The 27,871-nt window shown below is 29.4% G+C and overlaps 4 protein-coding genes across 15 annotated transcripts; 2 read left to right on the top strand and 2 right to left on the bottom strand.

Annotated features, from left to right (window-relative positions):
* The first annotated feature begins 16 nt into the window (after positions 1-16).
* On the top strand, positions 17-6,319 carry LOC107170701 (uncharacterized). 2 transcript variants are annotated; one of them, XM_015520886.2, is made up of 5 exons: positions 17-250; positions 1,161-1,383; positions 2,631-2,765; positions 2,831-2,975; positions 4,214-6,319. In XM_015520886.2, the coding sequence occupies exons 2-4, from the start codon at positions 1,195-1,197 to the stop codon at positions 2,963-2,965; spliced, it is 459 nt and encodes a 152-aa protein (XP_015376372.2). In that variant the 5' UTR covers positions 17-250; positions 1,161-1,194; the 3' UTR covers positions 2,966-2,975; positions 4,214-6,319. The 2 variants fall into 2 exon arrangements, with proteins under 2 accessions (XP_015376372.2, XP_089081166.1); XM_089225040.1 differs by having other exon boundaries at positions 31-81.
* On the bottom strand, positions 2,977-12,253 carry Rift (Riboflavin transporter). 2 transcript variants are annotated; one of them, XM_015520850.2, is made up of 4 exons: positions 11,617-12,253; positions 5,860-5,940; positions 4,224-5,250; positions 2,977-3,301 (listed from the first exon to the last, which is right to left on the bottom strand). In XM_015520850.2, the coding sequence occupies exons 1-4, from the start codon at positions 11,619-11,621 to the stop codon at positions 3,107-3,109; spliced, it is 1,308 nt and encodes a 435-aa protein (XP_015376336.2). In that variant the 5' UTR covers positions 11,622-12,253; the 3' UTR covers positions 2,977-3,106. The 2 variants fall into 2 exon arrangements, with proteins under 2 accessions (XP_015376336.2, XP_015376322.2); XM_015520836.2 differs by lacking the exon at positions 11,617-12,253 and adding an exon at positions 6,001-6,138.
* Positions 8,182-24,293, top strand: Arp8 (Actin-related protein 8). 5 transcript variants are annotated; one of them, XM_015520829.2, is made up of 12 exons: positions 8,182-8,311; positions 20,167-20,290; positions 20,374-20,553; positions 20,633-20,842; positions 20,911-21,084; positions 22,053-22,163; positions 22,477-22,615; positions 22,824-23,032; positions 23,102-23,248; positions 23,319-23,496; positions 23,565-23,693; positions 23,775-24,293. In XM_015520829.2, the coding sequence occupies exons 2-12, from the start codon at positions 20,261-20,263 to the stop codon at positions 23,945-23,947; spliced, it is 1,680 nt and encodes a 559-aa protein (XP_015376315.1). In that variant the 5' UTR covers positions 8,182-8,311; positions 20,167-20,260; the 3' UTR covers positions 23,948-24,293. The 5 variants fall into 5 exon arrangements, with proteins under 5 accessions (XP_015376315.1, XP_015376303.1, XP_089081165.1 ...); XM_015520817.2 differs by lacking the exon at positions 8,182-8,311 and adding an exon at positions 19,914-20,049; XM_015520823.2 differs by lacking the exon at positions 8,182-8,311 and adding an exon at positions 19,938-20,094.
* Positions 23,207-27,109, bottom strand: LOC107170407 (CREB/ATF bZIP transcription factor-like). 6 transcript variants are annotated; one of them, XR_016191269.1, is made up of 5 exons: positions 26,701-27,103; positions 26,013-26,618; positions 25,182-25,289; positions 24,994-25,049; positions 23,207-23,346 (listed from the first exon to the last, which is right to left on the bottom strand). XR_016191269.1 is itself a non-coding variant. In XM_015520536.2 (3 exons), the coding sequence occupies exons 2-3, from the start codon at positions 26,589-26,591 to the stop codon at positions 25,911-25,913; spliced, it is 573 nt and encodes a 190-aa protein (XP_015376022.1). In that variant the 5' UTR covers positions 26,592-26,618; positions 26,701-27,104; the 3' UTR covers positions 24,496-25,910. The 6 variants fall into 6 exon arrangements, 3 of the variants coding, with proteins under 3 accessions (XP_015376022.1, XP_015376015.1, XP_015376003.1); XR_016191270.1 differs by lacking the exon at positions 23,207-23,346 and having other exon boundaries at positions 24,496-25,049; positions 26,013-26,116; positions 26,225-26,618; positions 26,701-27,095; XR_001506276.2 differs by lacking the exon at positions 23,207-23,346 and having other exon boundaries at positions 24,496-25,049; positions 26,701-27,102.
* Between the last annotated feature and the right edge of the window lie 762 nt (positions 27,110-27,871).

Here is a 27,871-nt window from a genome sequence, read left to right as displayed (position 1 = left end):
AATTGGGTATATTATCTTTAATCGGCAATCGTAGTTTTTGACGTTTTTGTTAACATAATAAAATAGAACAAATAGGAACAAGTAAGAGTAACAACTTATAACTATCGATTTCTACGTAATAAGTGCAAGTTTACAAGTTACTCCAAGTTAAAACACTCTATATTACACTCACCTATAAATTATAGCTATTTAAAGTTAATGATTGAAATCAGCTGAACTTAGACTTACAAACATTTTACCCATTTGACAGGTAAGGGGCAATAATCGAGACGTCCGAGACCAGTAATTTGACTGGTTTATGATCTAGGCGAAATAATTAATAAAAACCCATACCCCTCTCCTGTTTAGTATTAAAACTCATTTTATAGTTAAGAAACAAATTATAGGTAGGAAGCACTGGGTTCTCTTATTGTTAAATAGTATCAAGAACCAATATAAGAATTAATTAATTAAAAGGTGATTTTAGTAGCTTAAAAGTGTTACTAGTGTAAATTATATTTACATATTATATTTTGTATTTAATGAACAATAAATAATAAATATCAATTAATACAAATATAACCAGCAAACAATTGAATTGCTTTATTAAATGTAATTATTGCTATAACGCTTATAATATTGGCGATACATCCACAGATATATAAAAATAGTATTTTTATATATCTGTGGATACATCTACATATTACTATCTATATAACAAAAGAAACCCATAATAAATATTAAATTATATTAAATAGTTTATAAAAAAAATATTTTAAGATTGTAATATGTTAAATATATTGCATTTCTTAACTTTAAACGATCCAATGATTTGTATTGTCGGATTATCTGAGGGAGGAATGAGGGAATGACACATTTTCCACCACAACAATGTCAATGAGGGCAAGTATTATCTTGCCTCCACAGTCCACAATTACTCCACTGACCAACACTGTCATATCACTTGTACCTACACCAATATTAATCGTGTTGACACTAGGCATGTTAATACTTACTACTGAATTATGTTTAATCCTATTTGTCAGTTATCACATGACAATTATTGCATTTATTTTTCTATGATCATAAATTCATAATTGGTACCCATTTTATAATCATTATATTTAGTTGTTTGACTGTGGCTTGAAATATTGTAGTAAATAAAATGTTACTGTTTTCAGACCAATACTTGTTAGTACAGGTATTATAGCAGCCATGTGTATGATACGGGACAACGATGACACCTGTGAAAAGTTGTTGTGTCGGTTTCAGATAAGGGAGACCGTCGATTTGACTATAGACGATATTTTAGGGGATGATAACGACTTCATGGAAATCACTCCACACGTCGACCAGTTGAATTACCCGTACAACTTGTTGCCGTCTAGTGATGAAGAAGAGCCGGTAATAGTTTCATATATGTTACAACATAACATTGTGCATTTTGATAGACACTGACCAAAACTCGTGAAATACCCAGTAGGCACACTTCAGCTTTTCACAATAAGGTACATTCAGTTTTTGTTGTCGCTTAATGCTTACATTATGCTTATCATTGAATAGGTACTTATTAATATTTATCCATAGTTCATTTTGACAAATTCTAATAATATTGAACTTGAACAATTATAAGTTATAACTTATGGCATATTTTTTTATTGCCATTATAATAGTGTAATACCTCGAAATGTCTAAATATACATTCATATATTTGGGGTATTATGTAGCTTGGGCTTTTAAACATTTTTGATTGTTTCTCTACAATGTTTACATAATAACTCAAGAAAGCGCTATAAAATTATAATTAATTGTAAAACTAGAATAATTAGGCACTTTTAATTTTCTAAATGGTTTCTACATTATTTAATTATTTTTAAGAAGACATCAAATCCACATATGTTTTCACCGTCTTATACATCTATACATCATGTGTTCTCTTGTTAGTTTTCTACAGCGTTTTAATTTTTAGAGGAGTTATGAGTATGTAAGTATAAATATTTGAAAATGCACATAATTCATTTAAAAATTAACATTTTGTAAAAACCAACAAGGGAACACAGATAATGTTCTTACCTAAAAGTTTGATATTGAGTCAATTTAATCTAATATCAAAACTAACAGCACACTATTGAAACTAGTGAATAAAAATTTGCTATTTTGTATGTGTGTAAAACGGAGACAACACTTGCAGGCGTGACATCCTCTTAAGAAGATTCGATACTGTGGTTTTCTGTTATTATCCAATACTTGCGCGTCATGAAAGCTCAAGTACTGACCGGGACATTTACAAAAATAATTTCAACAACCTTTTTTTAAAATTATTTTGGATTATAAAACTTAGAACATAATGTAATAAAATAATAATAGAATTGAATTAAATTTAAAGTGCACAGTATACTTATTTTACAGCATCTTATACATTTTAAGTTTAATTATCCATTTTTACAGGAATTAAATAAATAATACATTTGATTAATTAAAATTTAAATACTATATTATTCTAACTTTTTCACCTGTTTCCATAGCTCTGGTTTTCCCATGGCATACGTATAAAATTCCAAACAAGTCATTTTGAAATTAAAAGATTGTAAAGTTAATAATTTTTATCAGATAATATTATGGTATTAATATTGCGTTTTACTTAATTTCAGGTGAGAAGTTTTATAAGCCATGTGGAGGACAGTACTGAAGATATTCATTCTACTCATTCGAGTGCTACTCATGACTCATCGATTGAAATAAATCAAAATGCTAACACACCGAGTACATCAGTAAATATTAACTTGGTAAGTATTTTTATTATTTTAAAAATATATACTTGTAACATTTAAAGTTATTATGTATAATATAGAATATTTCGGAAATCAACAATACTGATCAATCAAGTGAAGGTAGAGAATTTGAATTGAATATACCACAAATATTGTTATCAATGTCCAGAATATCACATAATTTGAACATTCTAACTTCGGCATCACATGATTAATTAGTCTTAAGTATGTATACTATAATATTTTTTAATTTAATAATTATATTGTACAATTTCATAACAAATATTCTTTAATTCAATAAAATTATTAATTGTTAAAAGGAACGTTTATAATTATATTATTTAAAATTAAACCCTTCAACAAGGTTCATATGATTTTAACAATTGTACAATGTTAATTAAGTAAAATCCAATCAATGCTCCTGCTGTTGATCCAATCTGAGTGATGCAACCATAAAGAAATAGTCCTCTATTACCTTCATTTCGCAGTACTGCAGCTATTGACAATTTAACATAAGAGGCACATCCAAAGAATAAAACCCACATAAAAACCTAAAATATCATAGAACGGTATTAGATTTTTATAAATAATTTTAGATAGATAAATATTTTATTGTAATATTAAATTGTTATAACTTACAACTAGAAACCAGAATTATTTGGTTTATATTATATAGGTATAGGCATTAAAAATGATAAATATTATACAGATAGTTATGCATGGAAAAAATGATATAATATGTATCTAATTAATAATTAATAAACATTGATATCGATACAAGTAAAGATAAACCAGGTCCAACCAAAGGTTCATCATAAATCATATGAGCTGCCTTGTAATTATTTATTTTCTTAAAAAATAATCTTCCTAAATTAAGAAATATATTTGATTATCAACAATTTTTCTGTGATAATTTCAAATTAATTTTTGATTGACATTAATTCAAGTCTTTATTGTAAAGAGGAAAGAGGAAAGAGTTAATAATTTATTAATTAAGGATGCATGAAATATACTAATTATAATATTATGATCCTATAACAACATATGCCTTAACCCTTCAAATATGCATCAATATTCAAAATAAAATTAGTCTGAAATGCCCTCCGTTTAAATCCTTTCAGTTGTGTATGTGCTCATTATTATCAGTTTTTGATTTTTTTTACTAGGGACTCGATTTACTTGTTATTTTTAGTGGGACTCAGTTTACCTAAAAATATTAATTAAATGAGACTCAATTTACCAAATCCGCATTCAAGTTAATTCGCTCATAAACGTCTGACCGGTGACTACTTATTTACGATTCTTTCGATCTCTCCTATTCATTTCTAAATCGTTAGCTGTTAAGTCTTTTAAAGATTATTAGATAAAGCGTTACGTGAAATTTCAAAATTGTATTTGGTAGTATAGTGGTAGTGTCATTTGTGGACATCTGCAGCGTTTAATTACGATTTGTCTTTCGATAGTTTTACTTACGATCAAGATTATTCCAGTGGTCGAATTGCGTAATGGAGGCGATGGACTCATAAAGGCGGTCATCAGCATGTACAACGTGGACACTAAGCAAATGCTGCACAGCGTGTAAATTACAGTTTTGGACGTTCGATTCGTGTAATAGGCCACGAAGCAAGCCACGGGGTTAGCGATATTTGACAGATTTGTCGCAAAATGATAGGCCATGTAACCGTATGGCAGACACGAGAACGATTGGATGCTGGGCAACAGTCCGTTGGCGAAGAACACGATCGCTCCTTGCACGGCCAGCAGCGAAACGCTCAGACGACGGCTGCGGTTGTCGGTGCCGCCGACGCCGATCGTCTGCTGGCCGTCGTCGTCGTCCGGTGGCGTCCGAATCTTTTCTCTTTTGCAGGTCGGCAAATACTCCAAGCACAGGTACGACGCCGTGCTCGCACACATTATCACCCCGACGCCGACGAAAAACGGACCGCTCGAGAAAAGTGCGTCGGTCGTCGACTTCACCTCAGACGTCAGCCCGTCCGGCCACACTACCGTCCGGCAAGTGGTGGTGCCCACGCCCTGAACGATAGCGACCGCGCTGGGCACGAAACCGCTGATGCCCTCGCCGACCATGTACGTGACCAGGTATATGTCCGGATACCGGGCCAGAGATGGTATGAACAGAACGGAACTAGTGCACCCGACCAGCGCCACGGCGAACGTGAGAACGTAGAGCACAACGCTGTGTGGTCGGCCGAACACGACGCCCGTAACGTCATAGAACCCGGCTAACAGGAACACGGACGCCACGCCGGAAGTGAGCACGCCGATCGTCAGCTGCCTGTCGTACCGGTTGCCGTACTTCCGGCGCCAGGCGCTGTACAACAGCGGGCCCACGTTTCCGGTTTGTATGGCGATCGACAAGTACGACGGCAAGTTCCATCCCTCGGGCGCGGTCTGCACGAGCAATGGCAGTTGTGTGTACAGGCTGTTGACCAGTATCCAAGCACCCACTCCGAACATGCACGTTAACAAGTCCAGAAACCTGCAGATGGGCAAACAAAAACAACCATAATACGCATATGAAAATTTGAGAATGTTAAAAATATATATGTATTATAAATAGGCCTTTAAGCATAGGTGCTCTCGATCTCTCTCCAACGATCCAACGTAAGTTTTCGTATCCCTCATTCGTTCTTCTTCAGAAGTCAATCCCTCTTTTAAGTACAAACCCACAATACATCATATGGACATAACCGTCCCTCTATGTAAAGGCCTTACATAGAATGTGCATCGTAATCTAATATTCTAATTACATAATCTTAATTTTGATTTTAATATGTAATTAAATGTATTATTTATAACTTAAGTTTGCTATAATAGTGCATAGTATAGTATATTGTCATTTAATTTATAATACATTTTCTTTGCTACTTTTATACTTGTAAATTTAAGCTGTAAACCTTGAATTGCCGATTGGTAAAAAAGAAAAAAAAATTACTGCTATATAGTATATATAGATATTTCTTTTATGGATAGGTGTCTATTATTCTGTTTCTTTTGAGACATTTAATACAGGCTATTTTAAAATAATTTCAAACTGTTTGTTATTATAAAAAATAAAAATGATTACAATCTAAAAACAAGAACTTACCATTTTCTCTCGACGATAGAATTCGTTTCTAAACTATACACTTTCATTCGTTTGTGTTGTAAATACGTGTTTTCATCAACTCTATAAGCAAATAAACAGAATCAGTAATATAAAAACAAATAGTTAATCTTAATTTTATACTTTAAATCTATTATTTTTCGCGACATGATTTATTCAATATCTCTATATTTTATATACTTAGTGCAAGCGTTCAAAGGTTTTCTGCTGAAACTCTGATAGTGCTCACTTTGCGGCTTTGACACCAAACTTTTGTCGAAGGGCCAGAAATTACATACAATTTACGAGCTGTCAAGTAGAGATTTATTTCTCAATTTTATTTTTTTTTTTGTGTTCGTACCTATAGTAAAATACTACACCTCTTGACCTCTTATAATGCATTATTAATATGATGAGTATTGCGTATAAATATAAAATAATAATAAACATATCGAATAATTTATTTCTAAGACTTATTTATTATTATTATATATAATAATATTATTAATAATCTAGTATCTACAATCTACAAATATTTTATACGGCTTTACCTAAAGCTTAATGAGTAATTTCGTATATTAATTTTATATTTCAGAGTAAACATATGCTCGCAATTAAAAAAGCTATTATTGGTATTTTATTACGGTAATCTATTACTGTATTACATTTTAGTATTTTACAGGGTTCGATATGAATAGTTATCGTTTCTGAGATTGCCAAACGTATTAGATTTCCAATCGATTAACAAAATGTATGTATTCATAAAAGCTATTCCAATAAAGAAAATGTCTTATACATGTTTGAATATAGTATCTATAACTGACAGACCGCAGGACTTGGGAGAACGACATCAATATTATATCATGCTGCACTCATTATATATATAATTAACCTGGTGGCATAGTAATACGGTCTCCCAAGACTACTAATAAATAACAATAAAATATGCCTACTATAATAATCTTAATGTATATTGTATCATATTATATATATGTGTGTAATAGTCGTATTCGAGTAGAAGTTGTTGTATAGTAGATTATGGTGACTGCAGCGAGTATATTGTAGACTAGATAAGTATCGTCTAGATAACGTGATCGGCCGTTCCGAAATTTAAAAACGTTATCAAGCCTATATAGTATAATTATTAATTATTAATAACTGAAGTATACAAGCTTTTTAAAATATTTGAGATTGCCATACATCCCGGATTGGTCTACAGTAAAGTATATAGATTATAGGTATTATAGCTGGTACCGGTTTTGAATATACCGTCCTTTTATCCCGATATAAGTGTTTTGGAACGGCCGGTGCCCAGTCGTCCCGGAATCGAACTTCAATAATTTATTATAACATTTTGTCTTATAATATTATGTAATATTTAAAATAGAAAAACAAAATTTTTTGACGATTGATAAAATGATCAAGTTGATTAACAGAAGAGATAATTCTGAACGAATTATTTTGATGAATAAAATTAATTTCACAGATTTTTTCCGTAGGACCCTAGCCACTTCTAGCTCTTATCTTAGATTTATATGATTCTATTAAAATAAGAATACATTTTAATTCAATATTTTCATGATATGAAATATGAAAATAATACAGCATACTATATAGAAACAAATATCTACGTAGGTATATATAAGAAAAAATACACATATGACGTTCCGATAATTGTCTATTAGTCAATATTCTTTAGTCTATACAATCACGTAACAGCTTAGTTAATACCTTGACATGGCTACATGCCTATATAGTATATAGTTAAGTTATTTTTATCTCTAAAGCAGGCAATAGACACCTTCCACTTTGAACAGAGATTAGACACACGATGAGAAATATAAAATGTTTGTATAATTATTATTTGGTATCCAAGATTTTTTTAACGACTAACGATTATTATAACGTTTTATCTACTTAATAAAAAATAATTTAAATTCTAAGCTTAAGATTAATTATTTTAAAGGAATAATAGACAACAATATATTTCGATTTTTAATACCCTATAGATTACGTATTTGAGTATTTCCATTTATTTATCATTATTCATTACTACCTATCTATAACAGAGTTTAAATAATAACTCACTATCTCTTTAGGATATAGGAAATAATGTCAAGTTTCAATATTAATAATATGAAATTATCTAATATGGCGTGAATATGGTTACCGGTTTATTCAACTCACAGTTGTTACAGGTAGGCCAAGTGTGTCTCTGCTTATATATACTATGATAAATAATATTATTATTACTGAACACTTAAAACTGAAATACAAATTAAAAACGTTTCAAAACTAACTTAATTTATTATAATTTATATTTTACGCCCGATAATCAAGTGATTGACAATTAATTTAATGTTTTCGCATTTTCTTGTACAAAAATATATAAGTATTAGACTGTTAGTAGTTGCCAATTTCAATGGTACGTGTGCTACAGCGGTATTATAAAATTGTAAGTACATTATGTATTATATTCATTCAATCGATCCCTTCTATTTAATCGTAAAAAACAAAATTCATTGTATATATAACTATTATGTAACGACTATACTTAACAAGCTCACTTAATAACGATATTTTAACTGCGTGCGAATGAGAAAAATACACTATACACACATGCAGTCAAACGAAACCGCGACTGATTTTTAAAATTAATTTTCCTATTAGTTTTATTATAAAATTTGCTCGATTTGAAGTCACTGGACAACAATAACAGATGAAAAAAAAGATGCCAACGAACGGATTGTGATTTTTTTTAACTCATTAACTTTCTTCCGAGAACATATCGGCCGGTGTAGAGGTAAGTATATATACCTACAATCGATTCGAACCGCGGTTACTATGTTTACTAAACGGGTGCGCGCGGGTTCTTACTTCTACGGAATCTGTAGTTATAACTATTACTGTAATTATATATCCTACCGTTCCCCCACCATCCGATCGTTGTTCGTTGTATCGAAAATCGAAATATAATATGGATAGTATTAAAGGTAGGTAAGATTACTATTATTTTATAGGAAAAAAATGTTTACCGAGTAGGTATAGTCATTATATCTATTCGAGGATTTTTAAATGTAATAATAAATATTTTATGCAAGTACATGTAGATCTTCAATGGTTCTATGTGCTGCAGCAGTACAGATTCGCAATGAAGATCTAACGAATGACACAATAAATGGAACATTAGTATTTAGTACCAAGTGAAAGTTTAAATGAAAAATTATTGCGTTTAGATTACCTAAATACTTGTTACTTTGGAAGTGCCCGATGGCCGATGGGTGCAAACTTGATTACTTAGGTTATGTGTTTTATTATGATGATTGATGGGTGCACCTAGAAGTTGCTGTAAACGGATGTAGGTATATTGTATAATTATATCAGAGCTCGTACTATGTGTTGTTTATGTTCATTCATTTCAACATTTGAACATCAATTTTTTTATAAGGCGTATTAAATGATAAGCATAACAGCGAAGTTCGTTAGAATTCAATGAACAACATCAAATTTTGTACCTAAATTTTCTTTTTTAAATTTAAATTTAAAATTATTTTAAATATAGTTTTGATGTATTAGTATAATAGTATCCCCCCCATTTAAAAAAAATATCTATCAGTTATCACTCAGACTCAATAATTACATATTTTTTCTTAGATCTTTAATAATACTGTCAATATTTTATAGAATAAAATAATCACCAATCAATAGGTAGATGATAAAATGTTTGAAAATAAGACCCACTAGTCTAATCAAAACAAATAAACAAAAAATCTATGTATACATGCACGTGTGAAATTATAATTATTAAGGTGAGATTAGGTTTTGGTGATAAATCGAAAAAAATTTATACTTGGTATAATTTTTTTTTCATGCTTATTTATGAACTCCGATTACATAACTATAGGTTTAATAACTACATATCTAAGTGCGTATTTGAACATTTTTAGGCGCATAGTAACATAGGTTTGACAAGCATATTTTTTACATACATTTTGAATAAAATCCGTCAACATATTATCGACCAGTAGGTACCTATGTGTATATAATAACACATTATGCGATTTCTCTTCTCTGGTTATAAACCTACTGTTGGTTAAATGTACGTATCCCCGTTGGATTATATGCATTAATTGATTATATTACATAATAATTAATATCGTATATTTTAGAAACTATACAAAATCAATGTAGGTCTGCGTGTCGATTATGTAATATACAGTTAGTTATGGTAATATAACGGCTGGCGTATATAGAAACAATTGACACTAATTAGTAATTACTGATATAACATGTTACTATTAAAATTAATATCATCGGTTAATTGTCGATTGCGGAGAGTAACTTTTATACGGAACTTGCACTCAATACTCACTCATTAACAATATTATGTACACCGTGCAACGAATGATAAGATTATGATAACGCGTACTTTCTCTGATGATAACTTCTTTATGTATTTTACTGACCGGTCCCCCTACCTAATGCGGTTATGTATACATATATATTCTTTGTAGGTACCTATATAGAATTGTACACGTGTAAGCAGTAAGTTGTATAGACCACATAATACAATATCAGGTTATATTGCAGTGACCGGCAATCGTCACTGTCGTAATTAACGCAACGTTTTTTTTTCTTCTTATTTTAATACCGGGACCTCGAATCTAATAGTTTTAAACTCTTACCTATAATATACATAGTGACTCTTGTCGGGTCTCAAAACAAAAATTAGTTTTTTTCTTATACCGCGATTTAATATGCATAGAGACCTATCTAGTATACTATGGTTATAGTAACTATATACTCGATGAATTCATATTCGTTATAAGTAGGTATTTAAAGCATTTAAATACATTTTTTTTTAAATATCCTTATTGCAGACTGCAGAGTAATATAGTATAATTATACCTATCTGATAAAATAACACATTATAATGCTTGATCCTAAATCTATATGCGTAGGGAGTTGATTTGTCAGCTGTTGACTCGTTTCTACTAAACTTAATAGATACCTATATTTAAAGTATTTACAACAAAAAATCTTGGACAATAATAATTCCTGGACAACGCGTATAGAAGAGTAAGAATTTGAAATAATTTGTTAATTAATTTTTATTTGTATACAGGTATATAATAGTGTATTTAAATGTTAATTGGAAAATATATTTAACATTGAAGTATTTAAAGACATGAAATATATTTCAAAATTCAAAAGTACGATTGACAACGATATTATATGTACATGAGCACCCATCTATAATTATTACTCACGAAGGGCACACACACACACACACATATATATATATATATGTGTGTGTGTATCGTGTATTGCAAAGCTATTATTTATAAGTAATGTATTTTTTTTTTTTTTTACTAGCTTTTTGTATATTATATACAATTATAGCTCAACAATTATAGATAATAACAAATAAGTAACGGATATTTTTTATTTTAAAGTGTCCGTTTGCGTAACAACGTTATATATACTCAACATTTATATGCCGTGGTACCTATATAATGATCCCAGATAGGTATAAATGCAGATAGGTAGGGGAGGTACCCAAAAACGCGTTTGAGATTTTAACCATTGTACACCTATATAATACATGCTGATTCTATCAGTGACAATTATTGTACACATTATAAAATAATATAAGTTAGGTGTAGGTACCTATATACATATATGTATAATGTATATATATAACACATAATAATTATTGTTATTGTTATTATGGTAACGTTTATTTTCGCGTATACTCACTCCATGATTTAGTAATAATTTTACGTCGTTTGGCCGGCTGAAGGATTCTGCTGTGTTGGTAGACCTATATTTATATAGCTAGCACATAATTATAGTATACTATTATAGGTACAGTATATATAATATATATGTATATAAATATAAATGTGTGTGTGCGCGTGCGTGTGCGTAGTAACCGGTCTAGTAAAAAATAATAATTAAATATAAATAATAATAGTATGAAAAACAAAATTCGAAATGTCGTCCGGCACTATGACTGTAGCTATATAAAGTTGCAGTAGCTGTATAGGTAATATTAGAATTCAATATTATACAATATTATAATCCGCGGACAAGCGTATCTGCGTGTGTGTTATTAAATGATAATATATTACAATTCCGTCGGACCGCGCGTAATTGACCGTAATAAGTAATAACTAACAAAGTAATAACAAATAACAATAACAATAATAATAATAATAATTATAATATGATTCGTATACGGTTGACCGATCGCTGTTTCACTGCGGCGATACACTACTGATGCTCGGTGCTCGTATAGAGTATGCACAGCCACCGCGAACGTCTTTTATTAAAATAATAATACGTGACCACCACAACGACGACGACGACCGTCACGCAAAATCTTATTTTCAAAACGGTCCGGTGCGAGTGATAAGGGAGACTTAACTAGCGCGTATAGTTGCGCAAGTGTGCGTAAATTTAACCGTAATAAATACTGCAGTGCATCGGCGACGACATTTCATACCGATTTATCAAGACTATTATATTTTACATTTTCGGTCTTTATGATTACTGATAAATGTTTGTCATGGTGTGAAACGAATACGTATTATTTAGTACTATATATAAAATTTATAAATCATTAAACGTGCGAATTTCTCGTCTCTAGACCGCCGGCCATGAACACTTTTTATTACCTATATAGGTGAAAATCGCGTTGCAGGACACTATAGACAGTAAAGTAGTTGTGTTGTCCGTTGTACTCGTGTACGTCGTATTGCGGTCTGCGGGCGACATATAGGCGAACTCTCTGTATGTGCCTACATACGTATGACGTACCTATACCACAGAATAGATAATATACTACCTAAAATATACCTATATTATGTCTATTATGATATACGATCGACGTGACTATACAGCACGCGTCATAGTAGTACTGATATGAATACGACCGCAGCGCGATTGGTACCATCGAACATACCCGTTACCCAAGCGTTTGTGCGTGATGTCCGGTTACTATACAGTTGACCGACATATTTATTGAAAAATATTATGCATACCTTGACGAATACACTAGGTACATTATAATTGAACAATATAATATCATCATTAATCATAAAAATATATTTTTCTGTGGTGTTCAGCTGGGCTGGGCAACCTATAGTAGCGTCGATTCTGATGTATTTATATTTTATTTTTTCTCTTTATTGTGATTAAGCACAAATGTTCAATTTTTTTGGCGTCACTAAAGATCTCCCTTATCAAATTTATGTAAATGGTTAAAAAGAGTAGGTCTGTTCTCGTATATATATACATAAGCCCTTGACCCATTGCCCTCTTATACAGTTATACAGGTGTAACACGGTGCAGGAATCGCATTCCAATTCTGAACATGTTAATATGCATACCGACAACCGACATACAGAGTGATTCACTAAGCACGCCCGCTCCTTTTTTTCTTCTTTAACAATGCAATTATTCAAGATTTTTTTTAATGAGAACCTCCTTTTCTACTATAAAATATTTCCTAAAATGTCACGTATTATAATCAAAATTCAAAAGAGTAGTAGTTTTTGAGTTGCATAACTTTGTGTATGAAGAGTATATATGTATATATTTATATATGTTTGGAAGAATGGAAGATACTACGTGAGCTATAATGGTGATTTGAGTGTATAATTATTAATGTTAATCTATTAACATTTATAATAAATTTGTAAGAATGGTTAGGCACTAAAGTACCTATAATAATAATAATAATAATATTACTAGATGCAATATGACTACATCTATTTGATATTTTAATCAAATTCTTTTTAAGTGCAATTATCTTAAGTTTGGATATTATAATAACTGAAAAACTACTATTTTTAGTTATATAGGTAGGTATATTAGAATTATGTATTAAATAATTTACGGTAAAAAAAGAGTTTCTATAGTTTGAAAAACAGAGGTTTTTATCGCCACAAGATATCTACTTCTAATTTAGTACAAACATCAATTATTTTAAAATGTGGTATAGATATATTTACAAATTAGATTTTGAATATAACTATATTGTTGAAAAAAAGAACGCAAGCATCTTCTATTTTGTATATACTGAATCAGGCTGTATAATATGTTATATTTATAGTACTCTACGTGGACACATGCAGGTACCTACAAAAAATACTATCAACTATGTTGTATAAGTTTTTCCGCGTTTTTATGTGATGGACGCCTCACGCCTATGATGTCGATACCCTTCCACGGGAGCATAGGACGTACTACTTGCGTCCGAAAATATTATCAGTAGGTTGGTTAGTTGCGTCCCGTAACACCTTTTTTTATAACCTAATTGCGTCCCGAAAATATCGATATAATCGGTATTAGTAAGTTAATAAAATTTTGCAATTCATATTTTTTACATTTTGGCATAACAAAAAAATGCATGTATTCAATTCAAATAGTGAGATTTATTATATATAGTAGGTAAAGTTTATGAACTATCGATTTTAGTGACACGAAACTATCGACTTAAGTGATTTTAGTAGTAAATATCGATAATAATTATATAGTCCCGTTTTGGGGACGCAAGTTACCGGTCAAATTCAAATTTACTACCTGTAGAATATACTTTTTTTTGGGGACGCAAGTAACATGCAGCCCCTTCCACTAGTCTGCACCTATTCCCGAACCAGTCACATTCCATATTAGCCATTGACAGTATATAGGTAATGCAAATACGAATAACAAATTAATAATTGGGGGTGTAGTGGCCGGGTGGATTAAGGCGCCGGTTGCAACGCGCACCGTCGCCGGTTCGAATCCCGGTCATGGGCAGCATGACCTTCCGGGCAGTTCACGCTGTCTGGAAAGAGTGGCCGTCGCCCCCCCCCCCCCCACCCGAGCAGGGTAGAAACCTAAGGGTGCCCATTCGAAATTCTGCCAAAAAAACATCCACGAGTACCAAACCTACAGTTCCTTCCCTCACAGTTCCACAGGTTGATGGCCCTTGTTGTCGAAGCCTCAAACCCCCACAGAAAAAAATAAATAAAATTAATAACTAGGAAATTTGACAAGAGGATGCCTTTGAAATACAAAAACTCTGTGGTCCAGTCTCTTTTCTATAATTTAAACCTTTAAAAGAAAACGACAAAGTATTTGATTGAACAATACAATAGGAAAATCCACAATAACTATTTTATTCTATGAAAATTTGATTAAACGGTTATTATAATGTAACCTGCAGCTGATGTAGTATTATCTATTAATTTGTGTAGAAATTTGTACAAATAATGAAATATTTATAGGGTGACTTAATAATTTGTTGGTTAGTTGCCCTATATTTCATAATATGTGGCAATGTGAGCTGAGTGCTCGAGTCTAAAGACTAATTATTTTTATTTTGAGAATCATTTAATGAATTTATATTATATTTATTATAGTTATAACTGATGAATCATAATGACTTATATTATTATTATTACATAAATATTATATATTATATAATTTAATATGTATTTATTATACGAATGCACACGAAGTGTGTGAAAAATTCTCATGTAGATATACTTAATAGTTACTCTAAGGAGTCTAAAGTACAAATTTTGATTTATTTGCATATATTATTATAATTATTATTTAATTGCATTTACGTATAGGTAAAGACGGTAATAATGTGTATATCAAAATAGGTTAGGTAAGTATATGCTCTATAGTTTACGGTAAGTAGATGTCGACTGTACCTCTTAATTTAGTAGATTTATATCACTAGGTACTTTCTATAGTTATTGCAATGCAATGTGTTTAACTTGAATTTAATGATAAATATTTCTATAATACAATGAAGAATTATAATTCTGAGTAGTGATGGTAATAATTGGTAAAACATTTTAGTAACCATAGTGACATGATTACCAAACAATTATTAATTACGATATAATAATAGTATATATTAATAATTATTATATATTATTAATAATAATAATTATTATTATTAATTGATAATAGATTTATTTCAACGGTTGGTTGAAATTCAACCTATAAAAGCGTCTACTTTTGATTAACCAAAAGTACAAACTAGATACAATTTACAACCTGTAGAAATCTGCTTGAAAGTATTAATCCATTATTTCTAAAAGAACAAAATTTAAAATAAAAAAATGTATACATTGTAAAATAAACAAATTCATTGATTGGCTCAGAATATAAAATATTAATCATATAATTATTTATATAACTTTAAACTGAAAAAAAAATTGAGGAAGGGTAATTTTAAATTACCTATACTTAAATAATATTTTGCACAATTTACGAAAAAAATCTGAGCCCGCCTATGTAGAATAACCTTGTATAATCACTTATTTTTAATTTTTAAATATTATAGTAATCAAACCTCACCTACGTATTTATAAGTTCATATTTCGCTATTTTTACGTTTAAACATGTTTTTCTGCAAATTTCGCAGATTAAATTGTGTCGTGTTTGCTATTTATCAAACGTTCATTCGTAAACGTATTATATTATTATCTGCTACGAGTTTGCATAGTTCTCCATTATAAAATTTACAATGTTACAGTATATTTTACAATTTACAATATTACAGCAAATTCAATAAATTATAATCATGCAAATAATGCCAAACTATCCTATAATATGTTATAAATTTCAATTTTTAAACACTAAATTTTATAACTTGAATATTATTTATTAAACTTCAATATTCCAATATTTCACACAAACACACAGTGTATATTAATCATTATTATAGGGCTCGGATTTATATGAACTAAAAATTCATGAATATTACCTAATTTTCATACAAATATATCTATTTATACACAAAAAATGAGTAAAAACGTTGTTTTATAAAATAATAAGTCTAAAGTGCACCACTCGTTTCTTGGCGATAGGATGAATAGTGTAGAAATACATAAAGGATAAACAGAAATATTATACACAATCGCTTTTGTATTAGGTACCTATAATAATATAACATGTAATAGAAAAACTAATTTTAGATTCTGAGTGAAGCAATCAAAATATTATGCATCATCAGTCATCACTATACCTTTTAGGACAGCAAAAATACTTCGACTTTCTTTAGCAGAATCTTTTCTAAACTGAAAGTGAATAGTTGGTACTTTGGTGGCCGGAGGGTCAAAAGTGAAGAATTCCGCCAGGAAAAACAAACAAAAAATTAAGGAAAATCTGAGATGTTTACGTAAACCCAGTTTTTTGATAAAAAATATCAGGTTGAATTCTCAACCAAAGATTAACTTGGAAAAAACATAAAAAAGCTAAAAGAATGATCCTTATAATGTTCGATCAAGATCACTAAAAACGTTACTATAAAAAATACATTTACTAGCTTAAAAACTAAACTACTAATATACTAAACTCTCCTGAAACCTAGATGGATTTATAAGTTACAATAACTTTGGGATTCAGCAAAAAAAAAAAAAAACTTAAACAAAATTTACGTCTTTCAGAACATTACTCTAAGAAAAATTACTAACGCTCCCTTCTCTCTTTCTAATTTAACCCTTCACGAAGATCTAGGTATCAAACCTGTTATAGCGGAAGTGGAATTATTCTACAAACGGTTTTTTATCAAACTAGAAAATCACCCAAAACCTCTAATAAAGGAGGGCGTCAAATTTATCTGAGTAGGGCATATATCGTTCGAGTGAATTTATAAATTACTTAATAATTAGTAAGTAGATAACATACTTATATGAGTAAAAGTGGTATGAAATTATTAATTTATGTAATACTTTAGTAAATACTAAATTAAATGGGCGGTTCCATTCTCCTCCAAAATCAAAATACCGTATTCCTTCATTGTCTACTTTCCTTAACAAAAAAAAGGATGGTTTCCATTTTTTTCCACATTATTTTCGACTAAAATTATGATTATTTTCCTCCAATATTTTAGACATTGTTGTAGTTTTAAGTTCCGTATTACAAAGATAGAGTAAGGCTAGGATCACAGTTTGCGCTTATTGGTTGATGATTAGTGATTACATTCTGGTATCGACTATATCTATATCAGCTATCGAAAAAACGCTAGTCCGATCAATTACAAAAAGTAAAATAATTATTCATATTATATCTAATTTTTCTTTTCTTTAAACAGGTTATTCATTTGTTGCTAAAATTTCCTATAATTATAAAAAAATATAATAGTATAAATTATAATCAATTTATTTATGTTTTTTTGTTTTACTATTTATAAATTATTTATACTGACTTTTTTATTATTATATGGAATTTTCAATGAATGTTTATATTAGCAATTCCTAGGCTCCATACAATTTTTAGTTTCTTTTAAATAAATTACAATTTTTTTCATGATTGAAAATTCAATACAAAATTTTCCATAACTACATAGTTATTAGTTATAATAACAGTTGAGAAACATTAGAGATCCATAGGTATGATCTTTTTAAGTTTTTTAAGTTTAAATTTTGACAACTTACAGCATTAAAATCAAAAATAACAATTTTATATATATTTAAATTCTATTTATTTACTTGTGGGTAGATACTTAAGACTTAAAGCCTTTAAGAGTACATAATAAATTGTATGTACTCACTGACATTTTCAAATGTAAAAAAAATGAAAAAACTAATTTAACCTACTGTATCTAATACTAATGCCTAATAGTAAAATACATTTCTTTAATCATAATAATAATATCATTAGCATAATTTTATACTTTAAAAAAATAGAATTGTACAATAGCATATAATCATTTAATGTAGAAATTAACACATGTAAGCTAATAACCTATGTAGTTGATGCTTAACCAATAAAAAAAAAAAAAAAAAAAAAATAATATCATCAAATATATTTAGTAATATTATAGGTTGACAGACAGCCTTCATTCCGAATCGTTATTCAATGATTGAATAATTGAATTCAAATTTAACACATCCATTATTACAGTGACTCTACAAACTCCTAATGTACGACAGTCAGCAGAGCGTTATCCACTTTTTTTAAATATAAGGAATATATTATATTATATTACTCAGGCCTCGGGGATTAGAATTGGTTAAATAATTCTAGAAATTAACCCAACAAACATGCCATCAATGTTTTTTACCTCTTTATAATAATATATAGTAGATACCTACAGATGAACTTTTCATAGGTAGTAGGTATGCAACATGTAAAACTCATAATACAACAATAATAACTCAAATTGAATTTAAATAGAAAATATTTTCATAATTATTTAATTTTTGGAACTAGTCTATTAGCATAATTATATTAATACTCAGTGGCCCCGAGTCTGGGTTTTTGACGATTCCCCAATAATTATCTTCCACGCCTTATCAATATACCATTAAAATTAAAAAATACCGATTTACATACGAAAATTGTAAAAAAACTTAGTTTAAATTTATATTACGTCCCCTTTTCCATTCACAATCCTGGCTATTCTGGCTAATGGCTAATGACTACTTAACTAATATCTAATACATTTATATACGAATAATAATGTACAATAGGTAGGTAATATGTAATATATAGTTTAAATTTATTTATTTATTATTAGTAAATAAATAAATCCCCATCAAATTAATCAAGCGTCATCCTCATGCCCACAATACTATATGCACGTAATTACACGCTCCATAATAGTTTCTTTGTTCAGCTCGGTCAAAAAATGGCCAAAACTCTTTTTAAAGGATTTCATTCTCATTTGCAAAACCATTGCAACACAGTCTTTAACAACTAAAACGGTTTGAACTCCCCTCCTTCCGCCGGTGTAAACGAGCGTACACCAATAAACGTGCTTAAAACGCAAACGGTGCCCTGTCAGCTAAATAAGCCAAACTTCCCACGCCAAAATGCATTCGATAAACGGCCTCTAACCCATAGCTAACTCAACGTTCATTAGCCCTTGCAATAAAAAATTATTCCATGGATCGTATAATAAAAAATAAAAATTTAGAAAATTAATATCCATACCTTGCTGATTAATCTAAAAGACCGTGCCTTGCAATTTACAGTTTTACACATTTTTTTTTATCAACATTCAGTACTATTTATTATCATTGAATGTATTTTTTTATTAACTGCTTCCGTATATAGATACTATTATATTACAATCATAGAACCAGCTTTCATATGATCATAATAACATAATCCTTATCATTTTTGTTTGAAAACGTGAAATTAACGCTCAAGTGGTCACTATAAAAAAATACTCAAGTTGCGTGAACTTATTTTATTTTTCGGTGTAGATGAAATCTTTAGGTGTTATATTGGGCACTTATAAATTCCTACCTATTATATTCGTGTTGAAAATATAATTTCTAATCGTTACAGGTATTAGCAAAAATCAAGAATATTATGCAAGTTTTGTGTGATATCGATGAAAGAATTATTTTGCAAGATTATCATTTAATATTAATTTAAAATCATGCCGATTGTTAATGAGAACAATTTAGAGGTATATCTGAACATATTATTTTTAAGTATTTTAATTGTTTTTTTTTTTTAACAAGTTGATTTAACTTCTTAATTGTCTTATAGTTAGAAAAAGTATCGTTAAACTCAGTGATCATCATACATCCAGGATCTCTTTATCTGCAAATTGGCCGTGCGAGTGATGTTACTCCATTCAAATATGTTCACGGTTTGGCCAGGGTTAATCTACTTTCGGAGATTAGGAATAGGAGGGACCAAATATTACCAACTTTCCCGCTTAAAGATGTTAATATCTATTTCCATTTGCTAATAAAACAAAACTTACATGTTTAAAAATCTTAGTAATCTAACTTACTTGTTTTAGAACTCTGAAACATTAGCAGCCATGGAAGAGAGTAGACTGCAAGCATCTCATATGCTACAGTCAAGCTTGCAGTCCAATGGCGATAGAAGGTATGCGACACCGCCTCAACAAATAGCTGCTTATAATCGAAATTCTGTACCAAAATATAAGGATAATGTACCACCTGCCCACACTAAGTCGTCTTCAGTTGATATTGTGTATGGAGAAGAAGTCAGTATTTGTATAACCAATTTATTAAAATAGACATAGGTACATAATAAATTTTATCTAAATTCCAGATTTTCAATATAGCTCCTGAACTGGATTATAATGTTTTCTTTCCAATACTGAATGGGGAATTAAACATTAATGGCCAAATTGGAGGTTCATTAACCGCTGTTTTAGCAGATCTGGAAACTATTTGGACACATTGTATAAACAAATTACTAAATATTAAGACTTCAGAATTCCATGTAAGATGAAATTAATCAATAATGTTACCTCTTGCTTTAATTTGTTGTTGAATTCAAACAAAAAGTTCTAAATTATCTATAATTTTAGAGTTATAAACTGTAATAGTAAAGTATTGTTTTTTTTTTATTTAATTAGTTAATTAATCTGATTTTTAATTTATTAATATAACACTTTATCACTTTTATCAAGTAAAATACCACTTAGTTTCCATTACATAAAATTACAACTTGTTTAAGCTTCTGTACAATGACTATCTGTCATGATAGACCATGTGTATTTATTATTATTTAATTTAATTAAATATCAATAGTCAAAGGCCGTATTATAGAAATTAGGTACAACCGTTGATTAAATTTAACATATATTTAATTCATAACAACTTATAAGATGTCAAATATTTATTTAACATTTTTACCCCATAGTTATTAAATAATAAATAAACTTATTGAGTTATAATATTTTTTTGCCCAACTCTTATTATAATACTATTTTATATGTCATTTTTTTATTTTCAGCCAACTTTTATTTATTATTATGCTTAAGTTTGATGTTTTAACATTAGTTATGTACCTACAAATTCAAACATCTAAAATTAGATTGAAAATTTAATATCAACCTAATCATTAATTATATGCTATTAGAGGTTCATAAATTACATATAAGATATTATGAATCAATCAGTTATTTTTAATTTGAGACATAAACAATTAAAATTATTTTTTAAAAAAGCGGGTAAGTCGTGGATGTCGCTCTGCTGTACAGTAGGTTACTAGTGGGTTACTGTAATGGATGGAATTAAATTTGAATCCAACGATATATAATTTAAAAATCTTTATGAAACTGATTTTTACCAAATGTTTTTGTATTGTAATCAAATAAATTAATTATAGAAAGCAATTGATCAAATGATTGTAAATTTCAAAATATTTAATGTGTTTATAACCTAAATTATAATTTTATGTTCTAGAACTACAAAGTGATTTTAATTATACCGGATATATTCAATAGAGTTCATGTTAGAGAAATGATGTCAATGATATTATTGAGTATGAAGTTTAAAGCATGTCTTCTTATACAAGTAATGTAGTAAAACTTGAATTTTTTTTGTCTAAGACAGTGGTTATCAACCAATGTGCTCAAGCATTCTCTTAGTGTACCTTGAGTTTTTAAAATTTTGTTTTATACTAATTATACTTAATAAAAATAATAAATATTTATACCAAACAACAATTTTGTTTAATTTCACAAATGTTCATGACAGACATGTGCCAAAAAATATTATTTATTTTACTGTTCAGTGTTTAAAAAAAAAATGAAAACTACTGGTCTAAGGCATTATTTAATTTATATTCTTCATTAGTACAATATGTTGTATTATTACTTCAATTTAGGACCATGTTGCGGCGACTTATGGCGCAGGTTTGGGTTATGCATGTGTGGTAGATGTTGGTCACCGGAAAACATCAGTGAGTTGTGTAGAAGATGGTATATCTCAAATAAACACACGGATTAGATTACGCTATGGTGGAGGTAAATTTTTTATAGTTACAAAGTAAAATCATGCATGTTATGTTATAAAAATTTCAAACTTAACATTTATAAAGAATTAATATATTATTTTTATATTATATTTTACTTCATATTATAACCATTTTAAAAGAGATTAAAATATGGGTCCAATGTATAGAATTTTACTTTTAAATTACTTACATTTTATTAGTTGATGTTAATTTTCTAGGGAATATCACTCAAACATTTCATTGGCTACTTAAAAAATGTAGTTTCCCATATCATGAATGCAATCCCATGACTAATTATTATGACTCTGTACTACTAAATCAATTGAAACAAGAGTTTTGTCATTTGAATTTGGATAGATGTGGGGCTGTACAGAGAACAGTAACTGTAATGAAACCAAATAAAAAACAAGTACAATACACAATACAGGTAATATCTAGAATAAGTAAAACTGAAGATTTTGAATTAATTTACTTTTTTAATTTGTGTTACACTTAGGTAGGTGACGAAGCAATGATAGCAGTTTTAGGCATGTTCAATCCAATATTGTTAGGTATCACTGATGACAACCATTATGTGACTCAAGAATCATCTAAGTCACTACCTGAAGATCCTTATGATGAAGAGTTTTTAAGAGAAACCAGTGTAATTATCCAAAAAAACATTTAATGTTTATTATTTATGTTTCATGATTGTTCAACTATTTCTTTTTTAGAGACGTGGCACTGGTCGTGAGATGGAAACTGAAACACAAATCGAAAATAGCATTGTACACAACACAGAAGAAGAAATATGTGTTGATCAAATTGAAACTGCTGGAAATTATTTTGAAATTGAAACAGAAAAATCAAAAAGTCTTGATAAAGTCATTGTACAAAGTATTGAACGGTTAAGTAAGTTTTTTGTTGATAATTTATGGAATAAAAAAGAAAAATTCCTGTGATACTAAATTTATTGTTAGATTCTGATGAAATCAAACGTAAAATGTATAGCAGTATATTAGTAGTAGGCGGTGGACTTAAATTTGATGGTGCATATGCTTGGTTAAAGAGCAAAATATCACTAAATGCACAACAGGTTTATTATGGAGGTTTGTTTTGTTCCAAACAAATTGTTAATACTAAACTCAACATTGAATGTACAGTTAATTTATTAACATGTGTTTTTTTAGGGCATATTGAAATTATAAGCTCACCAAAAGATTTGGACCCACAAATCGTCACATGGAAGGGTGCTGCTATACTTGCTGGTTTAGAATCATCTAATGAACTTTGGATAAGTGGTAAAGAGTGGTCTTCATGGAGTATTAGAATTTTAAAAGAAAGAGCAATGTTTAATTGGTGATCAACGAATGTTTATTTTTATTTTTTAAATTGTAAACATGGATTACAAACTTTATTTATTTTTTCATACTGATTCCAAACTATTTTATTAAAATAATTATTCTAGTCATACACAAATAATTGCCATTACTATTTAGTAATCATTTTTATTTCAAATTATTGTCTTTTCCAAGTTTTCAAAATATATTGTACATAAATTTATTATTTTGTATAAGTGATTAATATTTGATTAATATTATAATAATGTATATTATTTTTATTGTAGTATTATTAATGAAACAAATTTATTTTTTTTTATTTACAAGGAGCAGTAATAAATAAATTACTCACCTTTTTTGGGATGCTAATTACATTATTATTAAGTATTTGAAAATGAAAATCTCTAGTAAAAGTCTATCCTCATATATTTATTTATTTTATCACTTGGAATATTTAACCAAAATTTTTTTTCATCTTAAGTTCATGGTTTAAAATACTCATAATTCAATTTTTAATTGACTATAATAATTGTATTGGGAAATGCAAAAGGATAAACAACATAAATAAATATAATTTGTACATTCGTGTAATTAAAATTACTGTTTATGTTTAATTATTTACACAGATTTAAATTAAAACAACTTAAATTATGACACAGCAAAAAAATAACAATTTTTTTTTGCTTAAATAATTTAAATAATATCTCATCAATATAAACAAATTAATACCAATCAAATAATAGATTTGGACATAGACAATTCATAAAAAAAAAATATATACTTGTAAAATAAAACACTATACATTAAATACAAAATATTTTATTTGTTTGTAAATATAAGACTTAATATTGATAACAATAATAAAATATTAAGGACAGTGGAAAAATACTTTAATTATATTATTTAACTTTCATTAGTTACTATTCATGTTTCTTTAAATGTGTTATTGTATTTTTTTTAATGAATAAAACTAACCAAATTTCCACTGTCCTTAATAAGAAAATTGGTCACGCTGAATGCTAAACACTAGTTAAACTTGATAATTAATCAAATCAAAAACACTTCTTACCTTATGCCTAATTTGGAGGTTTGGCATGTAAAATTGTACATGCGAGATCACAGCTTCTAAAAAATCAACATAGATTAATAGCAGTTGTTAAGGATTTATGTACAAAATAGTCTAACTTAGGTTTTGTTGCTCTCGAATAGATAAAGAATAAATAAAAATCATTCATAATTGATGTTTTGTATACCAACCTTTCAATTAATAAGATCATTTATGACACCGATATGCACACAACCGTCTTTCTACGGTAACAACGTGCACACTGACACATATTTAGATGGGACGGTTTCTTGGAATAGCTGAAATTTTTCAAAATAACCATTATCTAATAATGAGAAAATAATTTTTTGCTAGTATACATTTTGGAAGACAGCTGTTTAATTATGTTAATATCTTATTCCCATAATCATAGCTAATAAGACAAATTAAACAACAGTCTTCCAAAACTGTGCATTAAAAATTTAAAAATATACAATTAACAAATCTTAAAAACATGACCAATTTTCTATGTTAAAATATATTATCTTATACTTATCGAGTAAAAAAAAAATGAATTACTATTAATAATCGTTTTACAAATAAATGGGTTACTAAAATTAACATATTATGTTCAATCAAAGCAATTAAAATTGTTATATATAAAAAAAAAAAAAATAGGTAATATTTAACTGTTCCTATACCATGCTTAGACATTATTAAGTCGCAAAGGCATATGCAACATACATTATTATATTATCAATGTGAAAAATAATGAACTAAAATCAAAATCAACAAGGGGGAAAGAATTTTAGAAATATTTTTATATCGCAGAGAAAAGGTTAACAAGAACATTTAAATAGTGTTTTTTAAACAAATAAATTTAAACTACAATTGAACTGTACACAAATATTATTTTCAGTTATATTTTGAATAACAAAATCTCAAGTTTGCGAACCGTAAGGATTATCATAAAATCGGTTTGAGCATTCATCACAAAACTCGACGGATATTCTTCTATTAGATACATGTAAGCATACACCTACCTCAGTTGTTGAAGGGTTGATACCGTCTAAAAGTGCCCAGCCCTCATCTTCTTGAGGTGCAACTGGCGGAGGCACCATGTGGGGATGATCGCTGTCTCTTTCCTCTAATAAACCAAAATAACCATCAAACAGACTATGGCTCGTGGAAATAGGAAAGTGGTCAATACTCGCGTCAGAGTTTAACTCATTTAGAGTCTTGTCGATATTACTACCTTGTGGGACGATATTCCTCCAGCGTATGTTACGTAACAAACCGCCAATTTGATTGCTGTTGGCTAACATACTCCGCAAATAGGCCACCTGTCGACGGCTGCTAGCCCATTTTTCCTCGCGTTCCCTCAACTCCCGTTTTACACCCTTGATCTCACGTTTGAGCTGCGACATCTTTTGCTCAAGGTCCTTAACATACTGTTTCTGTTTCATGCGGTTTATGCGAGCGGCCACAGCGTTCTTACTGTTGCTGGTCGGCAAACGACGCGGACGGCTTTTGTTGCCCCGTCGCTTGTGATCGGAATCCGAATCGGAGAACTCGTACTTTGGCGACGACGTGTCGCTAGACGATGAGCATGATCGTGCCATGATAGATCACTCACCCACGCTCAATCACTTTAATAATAACGGATAGTAGTGTTGCTTTCAGAAGATTATAGTCATATGCAATTCGTATTTTAATTTGAAGTGTACTTACAGCAAGTTTTTGTGTCGATTTCGCAACGAGCGTTCACGCTAGTTATGGAGGCAAGAAAACCGAAATCGATACGGCAGCAGCACGTCGTGGTGTAGTTAAAGTATCGCCGATAGTAAATGGCTAAATAGTAACCGGCCGGAAACAAAATTAATAAACATTAAAACAGATACAATGATTTCACTAACGCAAAAACGCGTACCATTGTACATTAATAATTTGTACCAATAAATAATAACCACGGCTATAAATAATAGAGTAATAAAAGAGTATAGATAGTAGATACTATCTATTATCTTTAATCGTGGTAATAAGACTAATAACCTAAAATCATATACTATCATAGATAATATATAATGGATAGGACCATGACTAAATAATTTAGTCATGGTTATAGTAATAAGTAATAACCACAATGTAGAGAAGATAAGGTGACGCCACTCTCGTATTGTTCTAGGCTCGTATCTTTCAATGTTACAATATTGACGCGAAAAATCGCAGCAGTTTGGTAGTTCAGAATTGATCACCAGAGTACGCTACCATTCGCACGAAGGCCGACTTTTATATGAGTCGTAATGTAAATTATTTATATTTAAATTTTATTCAAATGTCAATAATGTGCATGCCAATATAATATATTTTATGTTATATTGTATGGATTATTAAAATACACAATTGTTTTGGAATCGTGTACCAATTATTATGTTAAAATTGTAATAATATTAATATATGGTATTCACTATGCAGCCATATCGTACAAATATATTGATTTAAATAAAATGTATGATATTTATATACTCAATTATTAATTGATACATATATTATATAGGTACAATTTAGTACAATTGGTAAAAGGTGCTGGTACTAGTCAAACTACTAATAAAAGCTCAATTATAGGAACTGCTACTACTTACTAACCCGGCCAAGTCCCAAGTTAGGCCAAGTAGGTACACGTACACCCAAGTCCTAAATACCCATACAAACAATCTTAATTATATTTATGTAGATACCCATATTATAATATATAAGAAAAAAAAATTAAATATTAAGTATGCCAAGTATGGTGTAGAGAAGATAGATCTACAATAGAGAATTGAATATAATTATCAATTATAATAATTATATAATATACATAATAATAATTAATAATACTTTTTGTCTGTCATCAACATTA

This window comes from Diuraphis noxia, unplaced genomic scaffold, assembly GCF_037042655.1.
Source record: "Diuraphis noxia isolate RWA-SAM2 unplaced genomic scaffold, SU_Dnox_SAM2 contig0003, whole genome shotgun sequence".
Lineage (NCBI taxonomy): Eukaryota > Metazoa > Arthropoda > Insecta > Hemiptera > Aphididae > Diuraphis > Diuraphis noxia.
The sequence above is the reverse complement of the archived record's forward strand: the minus strand, read 5'-3'. Positions and strand labels throughout refer to the sequence as shown.

What these genes read in the sequence shown, in the direction of transcription:
- LOC107170407 (XM_015520517.2), bottom strand. Translation starts at nt 26,591, where the DNA reads ATGGCACGATCATGCTCATCGTCTAGCGACACGTCGTCGCCAAAGTAC.
- Rift (XM_015520836.2), bottom strand. Translation starts at nt 6,026, where the DNA reads ATGTCGCGAAAAATAATAGATTTAAA. An exon ending in CGAAAAATAATAGATTTAAA is followed by an intron (nt 5,941 to 6,000) that starts GTATAAAATTAA and finishes ATTTGCTTATAG; the next exon opens with AGTTGATGAAAACACGTATT. An exon ending in TCTATCGTCGAGAGAAAATG is followed by an intron (nt 5,251 to 5,859) that starts GTAAGTTCTTGT and finishes GCCCATCTGCAG; the next exon opens with GTTTCTGGACTTGTTAACGT.
- LOC107170701 (XM_015520886.2), top strand. Translation starts at nt 1,195, where the DNA reads ATGTGTATGATACGGGACAACGATGACACCTGTGAAAAGTTGTTGTGT. An exon ending in CTAGTGATGAAGAAGAGCCG is followed by an intron (nt 1,384 to 2,630) that starts GTAATAGTTTCA and finishes ACTTAATTTCAG; the next exon opens with GTGAGAAGTTTTATAAGCCA. An exon ending in CATCAGTAAATATTAACTTG is followed by an intron (nt 2,766 to 2,830) that starts GTAAGTATTTTT and finishes TGTATAATATAG; the next exon opens with AATATTTCGGAAATCAACAA.
- Arp8 (XM_015520829.2), top strand. Translation starts at nt 20,261, where the DNA reads ATGCCGATTGTTAATGAGAACAATTTAGAG. An exon ending in ATATTGTGTATGGAGAAGAA is followed by an intron (nt 20,843 to 20,910) that starts GTCAGTATTTGT and finishes TCTAAATTCCAG; the next exon opens with ATTTTCAATATAGCTCCTGA. An exon ending in AAGCATGTCTTCTTATACAA is followed by an intron (nt 22,164 to 22,476) that starts GTAATGTAGTAA and finishes ACTTCAATTTAG; the next exon opens with GACCATGTTGCGGCGACTTA.